Consider the following 13493-nt stretch of genomic DNA (forward strand, 5'->3'; position numbering starts at 1 on the left):
TTGATCTGGTGTCTTTTAACTTAAAGATTTTGGAAGCGTTTTATTGAAAAGAAACACAGCAAAAAAAAAAAAAAAACACGAATTATTTCTAAAAGTTTTTATCAGTAATTAAGTCTTGTATTTATTTCAATCTTTTTTTTTTTTTCCTTTTCCATTTTCTTTTCTTTCTCCCTTTTTTTTCTGTCTGAATTAAAGAAAATATAGTGCTTTAACAGTTCTGTGTTTTCGGAAACATTGGGTTCAAGTGATGCTTTAAAAAAGACAGTCAATTGTACATACATTTCATCGGTATTATGTCTTACCTTGAACATTTTGAAAAGCGTTTTGTTTAAACTTTAAAGCATGTTCCTGAAAAAAAAAAGTTAATATCTGAAAGTTTTTTTTTTAAAATAAATAATTAAGACCTGTATTTATTTCAATCACATTTATTTGAATTGAAGGGCATATTGATTGTTCTTAAATATTAAATGAACGTTACTTTACGTTTATGCGCTTCCATAAGTTTCAGGGGTGGATTCAAAAATTTTTGTAAGGGTAAGTTTCAATGGGCAGTGTTTTATCGCTCCTACATTAAAAAATATCAGTTAAGCAGGGCTGCCCATATGTTACGGAGTATCCTGTTTCACTACTTTTAAAGTTGAAATAGGTCTTAAAAATGAGTGTTCAGAACACAATAAATTGTCCATATGTTTCAAAAATGCGAACTTCTTCTCTCTTGAGATCTTTCATTTATGCCGAAGGTCTAATTGCAGCTCTTCCGAGAAAAGAATGTTCTTAGATTCGACTTTCAGAGGGTGCTCCCTGATTGAGAATTGGGTCTGGGATTTCGGTATTGGAAATCTATCAGTCATTGGCACCACCTGCTTCCAAGGCTTCTCTCATCGATCGTCTGGGATAAGTAGTTCCGGAAAATTGAGGAAAAAGGTTCTTTCCTGATGAGGTGAAGGCTTTTTTTTACCTTTCTAAATGATGTCCAGAAAAATGGTAACGGTCGATGTTTATGCTATTGTTATGATTATGCACTTTCGTTGCTTATAATCGCGATGGTTATCCATCAGTATTTTTATGCTTTTTTTTTTTTTTTTTTTGATGTGCAATAAAGAATGCAATTGACGCTCCATTTTACGGGCTGCTTGAGACCACGAAAAGTGTTTGTAAAATAGAATAGCTTTGTTTCAATGAAAATATATTTGGGGCTCAAAAGCTGTTCGTAAAATCATGAGTGTTCGTAACGTAGGGGTTCGGAAGATCGAGCGTCAATTGCACTACGGGCATATGCTATTTCTGTGTTACATCATTGACTTTAACTCAACATCGCAAAAGAGCAAATCGGAGAATAAATTGTCTTCAGGGTTTCGTCTCAAAATGTTCGAATTTAAGCAAATAGTATTCAAATATTTTGCAATATATTTGTGCTGTATTTTCTCGAAGTGCAAATGAAAAATATTAATATGAAGGAATTCTCTATGAATTTTGTATGAGGAGAAAACCACCTCTTTTAGCACCAAACAATAGGTTTCTAGCAATGTATTTCCGTTCTCGTATTCATTATGCGGTTTAAAATCTCTTCATTTCTTGTTCTTGGGCCATTTAATCTTGGAAAAAGAAATCCCATCTCACTTTAGTCTTGAGCTTCTTTATTACCCTAATTTCTTAACATTATCAGAATGACTGAGGCCTTTGGGATAATGTTACTCTTGAATTAGCATAATTAATTAGACTTAAGCTGCTCTGACACGGAAGAAAGCTTGTCGGTATTCATTCTCGGCCGACAGGCCGTTGAAAATTAGCCTCCGTGGCAATTGTGGAATCGCTGTTCTTGGAAATGGTAATGTTTTAAAATTGCTCTCTCGCTAACGCCCGTTGTTAATTAACGCTTCTCTTGGGTTCGTTTGATGCAGAGGAGAAATTCGTAAGCCCTGAGCATTTTTAAATAGCCCGAAATGCTCCTTGTTGTAGAAAGTTTTAAAGTTGTTCTTCACTTTGCCAATTGCAGAAATCCTTTGACCTTCTCTGAGAATAAAACTTCTTTAGGTCTTCTCTTAACAGTTACAGAGATTCTTTTCGGTCCTCTGAATCTTCACTTTGCAATTACAGAAATCCTTAGCCCATCTCTAAGAATAAAACTTCTTAAAAGGAGATCTTTTCTTCTCAATTACGGCGATCCTTTGCGGTTCTCTAAAAAAGTTAAAAAGTTTTGCAACATCTAGTTTTTTTTTTTTTCGCGACGGCTAAAAAGTGAAATCACGAAATCAACAAATCCAAAGCTTTGGCTCAGATTGGACGTAATGTTAATATTCAATAATAACTTTTTACATGTTCATTAGTATGAACTGAAATTCAATGTCCTTACGATCTGTCATCGTTATATTTTTGCAGTTTTCACTGTGGATAGTTTTTGATAATATAAAAGACTTTGAATTTACTTTTTTCCTCTGTTGGACTTAAGTCTTCTGGAAAATATTTTGTATGGAAGGACAAAATATGCGATGTGTAGAATGTTATGCGTACAGGACCGACGAGAGGCCATGTCAGCCTAGTCAGAAACTAGGGGCTCGTTCCTTGGAGGGCCCGGCGGCACTGACGCAAAAAAAAGAAAGAAAAGAAAGAAAAAAAAGAAAGGAAGAAAGAAAAGGGTTAGGAGGGGGGGGGGGGCTCTGACTAAGAGAAAACGTAAAGATTAAGTAAAATTTACTCTTTTGGCATTTACTGTTGGAGCAGTTAAAATAGATTTAATTGTTTTCTAGTAAGCAGTTTTGATTTTTTCTCTCCCCCCCTTTCTTTTCTTCTTTTCCTTCTTTTTTTTTGGGGGGGGGGGAGGCGGGAGGGGCCCGGTGAAATAACTGGCAAGGGACCCCTGTCTCTGCTGCCCTGTATGCGTGAAACATATATGCGTACACTCTCGGAAATTCGTCTTCAAATCTAACGAAATTTTTGTCGTATTTGACGAAATGGCGTCTTGAAAAATGCTCCGACTAACCATTCTGTGAAATTGACGAAATTTTCGTCAATTTCACAGAATGGTGACTTCTGCTGAAAGTGACAAAATTTCATTTTTGCTGAATTCTTTCGAAAGTATCAACCATTCATCGCTGTTGAGTCACGTGACTTGGGGGTCTGCCTCAGCTTTTGCTAAGCCAATTATTGGACTTGCTCCCTCCATTTACTAATTCCTGCTCTAAGGAAAGTAAACGATGCGTTTCTGACCGTAGACTGTTACTAGACACGGAACTGTCAAAGACTTTCAGTTCTTAGAGCAGTTTTGCTTTATATTTTCTTCAATTATATGCAATTTGACTTAGTATTTTTTTTCCTCTTTATTTCAGATAATTTCCTTGAAATGATCCAAGTATCTCAAAACAACACCAACGTCCTCTTCTCCGATGTCTACAAAAAGATGGACGGAGTGGCAAGGGGACCTGTGTCGCAGCTTTACTCGGACCTTTCGTCCTACGTTCTAGGGCACACCCTTGAACTCGAAACTCGTGTGTCTGCCTTCTTTGATCTTCTGTTTCCTTTAGTTTACCACCATTCCATTAATCCTAAACTTAAGGATTTCAGCGAGGATTATAAAGAGTGCTTACGAGAGACAAGACAAGAAATCAGACCTTTTGGTGACATTGCCGACCACGTGTCACTCCACATCACCAGGTCATTCTCTGTAGCCCGGACATTGCTGGAAGCTTTGCAAGTTGGCGTCGAAGTCATTGGTGCCACGGATCACATGATCTTTCGGGCTGATTGCAATGCAGGTTTAATGAAGCTTGTGTATTGTTCGAACTGTGCCGGATTTGCCAAAGCGAAACCTTGCAGTGGATATTGTTTGAACGTCGTAAGGGGTTGCCTAGCACACGTTGCTGAACTAGATCAACCCTGGAGTGACTATGTCAGTGGATTAGAAAGAATGACTTCTGGATTAATTGCGTCATATAATATTGAAGAAGTTCTTAGTGTTTTGGATACTAAAATATCAGAAGCAATAATGTATGCGATGGAAAATGGCCCGGAGCTATCTAAAAAGGTAAAGAATTTTAGATAATTGTAATACATTTTTTATGTTATTACCATGATGAACAAACAAGTGTGTCTGATGATAATCAAACCAGTATTTAACACTTTCTGAATTGAAGTTGTGTTGTAAACTTCAAAACATTGTAGATAATCGATAATCTCAAGTTATGAGAGCAATCTCATCTATTCGGCACTTGTATTATCACAGCTTATGATTCTTTACAATGTTTTGAGAACTTATTTGATGACTTTTTGTCAATGAATTTAGAATACTGGAACCCAGGCATTAATTTTCTAACAAAAGGTGAGGAAACACTATGGTCTTCAGAGTTATTTTCGCACGTAATTTGTTCGAGTTCTGTGACTAATATGTATAATTTGGCGTGAAATTTAAATCAAGTCTTGCAGCTGAGCTTCTGTGAGCACCCATTCAAATGAAGTTTTGCTGGTGTCCTTCAGACGCTAATATTTGCACCCTGTGTAGAATCCCCAAAAGTAATACACTCTTTTTGAACGATTACTTTCCAAATGTTCCTTTTACATCAATTATTTATATCCAGATAGCAATCTACTAATTCTTAAAAGGAAAAAAAAAATCTGTGAAATTTATTATTAATTTATTTGAGCTCCAATCGAAATATGCATTTTTTTATTGCCCTCTACAAGCCATTAAGAGATTACGTGCTTGTCATGTGTAATTGTCGAGGCTCTTATTTGTACCGTCATGTCTTGCAAAACTCACATTAGGTGTGCATGTTTTGAAAATGTTAAGATTCGCAGATTCATTCTTTATTTTCGTTCGTATGGTTTTCTCTAAGATCGGCGTTACAATTCATTTTCAAGTTGGTTCCATTTTGAGACTCTTCACAAAATTATAAATCGTAAAAGCGGCAAAAAATAGAAGTAACGTTCCGATTATACGTCGTTTTCGTGGAAGCGTAGTTTCTCTTCGTATCCTTGAACGGTGCATGAACGATGCTTTACTGTATTTCTTTACCTGTGAAATGACTGGTAATGTATACTATTAAGTTTGTCATCTTCACTTGCTAAGTTGAAACAATCACAAAAGAAAATTGTGGGCGTTTACGAGGGAACTTTATGTGGGCGTTTTGGTAGGCGTACGGTTCAGAGTTCACCTTCACCTCTTAGTATATAGTTTGCTGCCATTTTAGGTGAGCCCAGGAAATTTCTTACTAGAACGGAAATAACTCGGCATTACCTGTTCCGCCCCTAGAGTGTTTTAAAAGTGTAATCATCTGACAATGTAATCAGCATTTCTTTTTTCCATATTATTTATGATCCTATCTTCCCTAAAATCATGAACTTTCCCCCCTATTTCTTGTTGTACTCTTAACTGATTTCCTCATTTTGTTTGCTGGTAAATTCTCTCTCTTCTCTCTCTCTTTCTTTTTTGAAAATCAAGTTATGACTTTCTGTTCTGTTCTTTAAAATTTGTTTTATTCTTCAAAAATAAAACTTTTTCTTTTTTTTCAATATCAAAATTTCTTTTTTATTCATTGAATTTTCATTTCCTTTCTTATTTTTTAGAACGCGTTTGACGCCTGTTTTTTTTCTTTGTAATGAAAATAGTTACTAGTTGGTATCCTATTTTTAATGCAGTTACAGAAAAGTCCTATTAGTTTTTTTAAGTATTTTATTTAGGAATTGTAATTGCAGGATAAAATAATAATTATGTCATAAGTGTATACTGCCACGGGCAGGTATAGGACAGTAACTGCAAATATTTCATTTTTGTCATTTATTGTGCGTTAGCTTTAATGCTTAAGCTTGCTGATTTGGTTTCCGCAAAAAAAGCGCGAAAGAAAGTGCTTATTCCAACATTTCCCTATTGTTAGTATTGAATCCAAAACGCGTTTCTATAAATATTTCGAAAACTCATTTCTACAGACTTCAGATACTGCCGTTTACCTGCATTTGTTACATTTGTAGGTGTTAATCTGTAAGTTTTTGAGCTTCAGATAGCCTCAGAGCTAACATTGTTCTTACGCTACCTTTAGTTTAGAATGTGTTTCTTTTAATCTCTAAGCGTTCTTAAAGCAGTGGTTTTTCATTTCCATAAAAAATGATTTTTATAAATGTTTTAATGGCACCACTTCAGAATCTTTTTAACAACTTTTTTCCGGAGAAATGAAAAAGAAGAATAAGCTATTAGGAACGCTTTTTTGTATGGCTCTAAGAAAGGGAAAGAAATGTTGACTGCTAACCATTCCTCAAACTAATTTTGTGCCGTGTTTAATTCCATAAAAATTTATGCAGCAGTTTTTCTTGCGGAACAGGCAGACATTCTCTTGCAATAGAAATTTCGATTAAAGATTACGTGCAGTTCATAGTTCATATTTCGATTTTTGAAGTAATGAAATTTGCTAAAATATGTGAACTATGTTAAGAGTTTACAATGGCAGTTTTTTTTAATTTTCGAACTGGTGTCCCAATAACTGCGAATTATTCATCGCTTTCTATACCTTAACTGAAGTGGTTTGATATGTTTCTTGATTACTTTAGCTCCTGTAACAAAATCGAAACTTTTTAGTACATTTTCTGTGTTAAATGATTTAAAAAAAAAAAAAAAAAAAAAAACACGGAACACGTCTTTTATTTTATGCTATCAGTTCAATTCAAAGAAAGAAATATTCACCTTGTTGCATTCTAAGTTTCTATTTCACACACAAAAAACCCACTCAAACCATTCCGTCCTCCGTGAAAACACCTGCCGATTCAGATATTTTCCCATTCGGTAGTCCTTCCTCTGCTCGTGGCATTTCCTGATGAACATGATTTGTGCCCTGTGGAAGCAACTTGCTTATCAACTGAAAACCATTAAAACTAATTTCTGCCTCACATAGGTGGCGAAAAATCAAACTTTCATATTTTAGGGACGTCAAATGACTAGCCAGTTGCACGTTTCCCATCTTAGGTACGCTTGGAATGACTGGAATTCCATCGGAACACCTCAATCACCCCCCTGCCCCTCCCTTGCCTCGTATCCATTCCTATTCTCCATCCTCTTGTGGAGAAGCAACTCCCCCTACCCCAAACACTTCTTATCCCCTTTGCTTTTTCTTTGATAAACTCTCGCAGGCCCTTGGAATGCTTTTCTTACCCCTCAGGGGAAATTCGAAAGAGGTTTTTTTTTTCTTTTTTAGTAGTATTCTAGCATTAGGTTCCTACTTCTCTGTAGGCAATTACTCTTGAAGATTGGTTGGACAATAGAAGAATCGGTTGGTTCCAGTTGTTCAACCGTGTTTATTGCAGTTTGGATTCGGGGAGGGGTGGGGGTTAGAAAGAACACAGTGCAATGTTTAGGCATGTTTGAAGAGTTGAATGATGCGTTTCTAGTTGGTATATCCATTTAAAACTTACAAATAGCAGTAATTTCACAATTGAGGCCGTGAGAAGCAAAGGGATGTAAGTGGACATTTTCAAGTTTTGAGTAAAATGCGTTTAAAGATAAGTTCCTAGGTAGACTTTTATTGAAAAGTTTTTCTAAATCATGCTGTATTGCAGCATATATCAGGGCTACTAGTATTATCTCTTACTTCAAGACAGAGAAGAGGTTCACCTACCATTTGTACAGGTTATCTACAAATTTTCAATTTTGGCACTTACATCCTTTTACTTCTCACTGCCTCATTTGACGTTGCGTTGAATTTACCCCTAAGGTAACTGAAAAAGAAGTCCTCAAGCATTTTAGTAATGAATCGATTTGTTCTGAAAAGAAGACGAGGTGATTTTATAGTAGAGAAAAATCTTGTTTCGAATTCAATAATATTGCTGTTAATCGGATAATAAATAATTTTGCTCGCTTTTTATTATCGAAATGTAGAGTTTTCAGTTTCAGGAAATTTCGATTTCCTTTTTAAAGTTGATACGTGAAAAAACATAATGTTGAAAATATGTAGATAGAAAGGGCTCAACATGGAGACAGAGATGCCAAAAGTATACAGAAAGAACCCAAGAATTATAAGATAATAGTTTTTAAGTGCAAATGAACAAAAATAATCTTGTACAGTGAAACCTGTGTAAGTTGACCACTTGCGGTGCAGTACTTTAGTGGTCAACTTAGACAGGTGGTCGTTTGTTACATGATTCTCAGCCAAATATGGTGCATATTGGTGGTCAACATAGACAGGTATTCAACTTACAAGGGTGGTCAACTTTACAGGTTTTACTGTAGCACGTATAGCAAGAGCATCTTTTGTCAAACATACGCATGGTACACAAAGCTTTGGATTTTGATTAAGTCTGGATCCAAAGATTACCTAACGACGCGATGTGTGACTTGACTAACTGTTTCGTTCGCAAAATAGGGACTTGTTTAAACAAAAATTTACGGACAAAGCAGATGTTGACGGATATCTACTACATAGATAAATAATTTATAGCTCTTGAATACATGAGATTTACTTTTAGAAAATAAGGTCAAAACTTTAATATTGGTTCTAGTTCTTGCTAGTTGCCCCCGCTATTTAAGAATCATTTGAATTGTATTGTACACACTGCGCAATGTGTCAGCGTGACGTGGGAAGTTGTTGTGCAAATATGCCATATGCCTTGACCTCCCTCATAGGGAATAATACTTAGTTTGGAACTTTCGCCGGACACGTGGGGGAGAAAGCATTGTGAATCTGTACAGAATGGCTGTGGTATGTTTCCGTAGGATTTCGCATTGTGTGCTTCTGTCCCTTCTTACTGCCATTGTTTGGTGGAATTTAATTTTGGGCTTTGTCCCCTCTTCAGCGCCTACTATTGTCGAGTGGCGGGGCTGTTTGTGTCTGGGCGTGTGAGGGAAATTTTGTTTGTGAGAGTTGATTATTTTTCTTCTGATGTCGGAATGTCACTGTGCACTTATGACATTCCGCGACATATTTTCGGTGGGGAATGTTGTTGGTGGATTGGAACAGTTCACCGACCCCTTTTCTTTCAGAAAGGGATGCCGTATTTTCAGAGTGGAATTAACTCCTTCTCGTCATGTTTAGTTTTGTTTAAAGGAATTTTTTAACGAGTTTGTAACTAAGCATGTGTCAACATGTTTTCAATTAGTTTGTTTCTCATGTACGTGATTTTGAAAATTTAGTTGTTTTAACTTTTAAATGTAGCTTAGACTTATTTGACAACTGCATACTGCTAGTTCACAAGGACCTTGCCGAAGTTGAACAAGTTCAATGAACTTGAAACTTGATTGTTCAAAGCGTTTGTGGCTTGATAGATTGTATATGTCCTGAGTAACATATATGTATGGTATTTTATTTTCACCATCGGGTTAGTATGTACATGTTAGAGAACGTCCTCTTTTTGAAATTACGTATATTTTTATTTTTTCCGAAGTACGTTCAAAGTTTATAGACAGGTACCATCATCATACTTGCCAACTCTACTTTTTTAACGGGAGACTTCCGGTTTTTTTTTTTATCTCCCGATTTCCCGTTTCTTACGATTTTCTCTAGTTTTTGCAGTTTTTTCAATCAATCATCAAAAAGTTTCACTTTCTTCTCAATAGATGGCGCTCTTTTCTAGTCTACCAATGTCAGGGAATAAGAATTTTTCTAATTAATAATTCATTCAGTAAAAATTAAATTTTTAGAAGCTTTCCACATTGCACGTTCAACGAAGTACATGCTTTGCCGAAAATTGCAGCAGATTTCAATCCTTTTGCATCTCGAAATTATTTCAATTATTTTTAATGTTTGAAGTTATTTTAACATGTGCTACCCTATACCTACTTATTTTATATTGTATTTTCATTATATATTAATTTCCTTTTTTTTCGAATTTTAGAAATTAAATTTTTGTATCTACTTTTCTGGTAGAGACTGGAGAATGTTTGAAACTTTAAGCAAATTCTCTCATTATTTAGTTTTCCTTTTGCAGTATATTTTTCTTGCTGCTACCAATTTGCTTACATCTGCAAAAAAACCCCATTTCACTTAAATTTATTATTCATGTTATTTAAAAGCATAATTTAATAATTCTGTAGCGATGATATGTTGATGGGGAAACACCTATATACCTCTAGTAAAATCTCCTGTTTTTTTTCCTTCGAAGGTATACAGGTGGTTAAAATTAATCGAGTGTTTAGGAGATTTTTGTACCTGAAGCCACCATGTGCTTTGATTTAATTGAGGTATTTTGTTCGTGGTCTGGATACTCTTTAGTGAGTGCCAATACCAGTGACTATTTCACAGATTGCTCGGACATGAGTGTTTCTCAATGCGACTGACGAAAGAGTCACAACTTCTGCAATTATTCTACTCATAACAGCTAATTACGGTTCACTTTCTGAACATATCGCTAGAATAGCTTTCATATTGGAAGGCAAATTACTTCACCAAACCTTTTTCACAAGCCATCACCGAATTTATGATTACAATTGTCTCATATCATGCAAGAGGTAATGGGGTTTATCCACAAAAAAGCAAAGTTTTAATTTTTTAGTTCAGGGATTGTTCAACCAGTTTTCTCTAAGCACTGGATTTAGCAAACAACCCTAGAAAGGAAACACTAAAAATTGAGTTTTGATGGATAATAGTGAATTTACATGGCTATATATTTAGTGTCCTTATTCGTTGTATTTGCATATTTGTATCTGTAAATGACCTGCACGAATACGTATAGTATGAGTAAAAAGTTTGTAGAGTTCTTCTAAAGTATGTAAAATCAAGTTGCTATCTTGTGGCATGGCAATATTGAACACTTTTTTTTTTGGGGGGGGGGGGGAGTGGGCAAAAAAGCGTGTGTAAATCATCAATTTGTTGCAATATTGTGGCGAAGAAATTCATCATGCAGCAAAATTTTTTTCCTCCGATTCATGTACAGGTTATTATGAGATATTTCTCTTCGATTTTTAATTTTTGAACGATAGAAAACTAATTTTAAATTTTAAAAAAAGAAAGAAAGAATCATTAAATGCATCACCGAATATCTAATTGGTTCTTTTACATTTACAATTCGAGGAGCTAGCCAAAAAAGTAAAAATGAAAAGCGAGCGAAATGAAAGAATATACTTATCGCCATCTGTTCTCACGACCCAATGTACTCTCAGTAGCACCCCTTCCCTATTACCCTTTGCGGCCTCTGCTTTCATAGTCTTACGGCATAGTTCGGTTGCAGTTCGTTAATATTCACTTGGGTCCAATCGAAAATGGTGCCGGTTGGTTTCCCCCAACAAGGGGTTTGGAACTCTCCGAGGTGCAGGACTGATTAGTATATAGTTTAATCGTTTGATATTTTCACTTAGATTTAGATTACATCAGCATAGGAAGTTAAATATTAGAAGCTCCCGTAAAACCAATGCAGATATGGTCGAAAAGCAAAGTTGAGAAAAATTAATGTTTTTTATGCATCAGCTTTTAAGGCATTAGGTATTTTTGATTTGATTTTGAAAAGTAAAATAATTATATACTTTTCTGTTGTGCTTTTTAATTTAGCAGAATTCATTCTTCCAATGAATTTTACGAAAGTCAAGAAGTACTACCAAAAAACGCAACTAACCAGATAGGATTAGGGTCAGGAAGAATGCAGAATATATTAGATTTATTTTTGCAGTGTATTTATAATTTTGTAGAAAATTCTCTATGGGTATTGTAGGAAACCCTCCTATGTGCATTTCTGAACATCAAAAGACATCTCTGCACAATTCGGCAAATGTCCGATGTAAACTGGATTTGTATGAAACATACACAGACGCACTCACAGTCGTTTTTGTGTAAAAATATAACTAATTATTTAGGGCTGAAATGCTAAAAATATGCTGTTAATGTACTTTACCTGTGTGATTTGTAAGCACCCTCCTCCCATATCTGTTTTAATTGTTAGTTTGAACGGAAATATACCTGGATGTCTGTTTTAGACTTTTAAATTCTTGCAAGAAATCCTCCGACCTAATATTGCAATGTTTTTTTAAAAAAGAATAATTATTATTGGCTTTATTATACTTCTTCGTCGGTGGGACAAGCTTTTTAATCGTTCCCCTACCCCCCCCCCCTAAAAAAAGTAATTGTGCAGTTCATTTTGTTAATAAAGTTTACACATTCATTTCAAGGATGAATTTAAACAAACAGATATTTTGGATTTTGGGCTTTTGAAACTTTTCTCAAATCATTCAAGTTTTCTGTAATTCAAGTCAAGTCATCAGTTTTTGTTAAGTTTTTTCGTAATATTTTTTGTGCAGGGCAGGCATGATTGTGATTCGAAAATTTTGGGTTTCAGTTTCCGAAAATTCCGACATTCTGAAAATAAAAATTATCCAAAAAAAAAAAAACTTTTAGAATGAATGACTTTAATGATTTTTGTATGCATATTTGAAGAGTTTTTAGGGGGGGGGGTGTAAATAAACACCCTTGAACTTCCTCGCAGTGGGGGTCCCCCTTGAACACCCTTGAACAACTCGCTCGTGGGGGTTGAACTTCCTCGCAGTTTCCGAAAATTTCACTGTTTTCAAAAAATTTTACTTAGTCTGCTATCACCCCTGTGTTAGTTTCAAAAAGAAACCAATGGTGGACCATTCTGCGGAAAAGCAGACATTTTGTCGATTACGTGACACCTCCATATTTCATTTCAAAGTACTATTTAAAAATTGTTAAACAAAATATTTTATCCCAAAATACCGCGCATGTGTGATTTCTTTAGGAAAACCATTTTGTTTATTTACACGTGTTGAAAATTACTTTTAAAATGAAATATGCAGCTGCCAAAACGTCGTACTTTTCCGTGGAATGGTCCACTGTTGCATTGTTTATGCTTTCTCAAACAGTCTTGCTACCCTTTCGCTTTCAAGAGGCCTTGGCGGTAAAAACTGCCATTATTTCTCGTTCATTCATTCATTTTTTCACCACCGACTTGGAGCCTGAAAAGCCCACCGCGTTACTTCCCATTTTGCAGCATCACGCGCCGGGCAATCGAGCTTTGTTCCGACATTCCCCTTTCCGAGTTATGATTGGCAGGACGGATAGCAGATAGGCTCGGGTTACATCACCTTTTGCCATGGTTTTGTTGCTTGTTCCCATTCTCTTTGTGACTGGCTAGGTACGATGCAGTTCGAATTTGAATATCCCATTTTGCGGTGCTCCGAAAATGCACAGATGTTCTGCATTTGTAAGTCCTTTTAGCCAAAATCTAGCTGAATGAAAATGTCTTTTGGCAGAACTCGTTTAGCTTTGGTCGAACATGGATTTTGTAGCAAAATATTTCAATTTTACTCCGTATTCTGGATGCGTACAGTGGAGTGGTTCGAAAAAGTAGATTTTTTTTTTATTACGGGATCGCTTTACCTCCCGTAAATTGTAGTTTGGTATCATCAATCATCTTTAGTTTGCGCATACGCCTTGAATTGGGCTAAAATCGCTTAAAATTTAAAATTTATGCATGCGCGACTAAAGATCTTATGTAGAAGCTATAAAATATTTTTTTAGGTTCAAAGTACGCTATATACTGATAATTTATGGTTGTTGCACTATAAAAATTAA

General features: G+C 35.5%; 1 protein-coding gene across 1 annotated transcript in view; it reads left to right on the plus strand.

Annotated features, from left to right (window-relative positions):
- LOC129235202 (glypican-5-like) overlaps positions 1-13493 on the plus strand; it is a 202983-nt gene that overhangs the window by 87279 nt on the left and 102211 nt on the right. The window contains exon 3 of the mRNA XM_054868908.1: positions 3327-4021. Within this exon, the coding sequence (XP_054724883.1) occupies positions 3327-4021 (695 nt within the window). The remainder of the gene's footprint in view (positions 1-3326; positions 4022-13493) is intronic.

Source organism: Uloborus diversus, chromosome 2, assembly GCF_026930045.1.
Source record: "Uloborus diversus isolate 005 chromosome 2, Udiv.v.3.1, whole genome shotgun sequence".
In the NCBI taxonomy this organism is placed as follows: Eukaryota; Metazoa; Arthropoda; class Arachnida; order Araneae; family Uloboridae; genus Uloborus; species Uloborus diversus.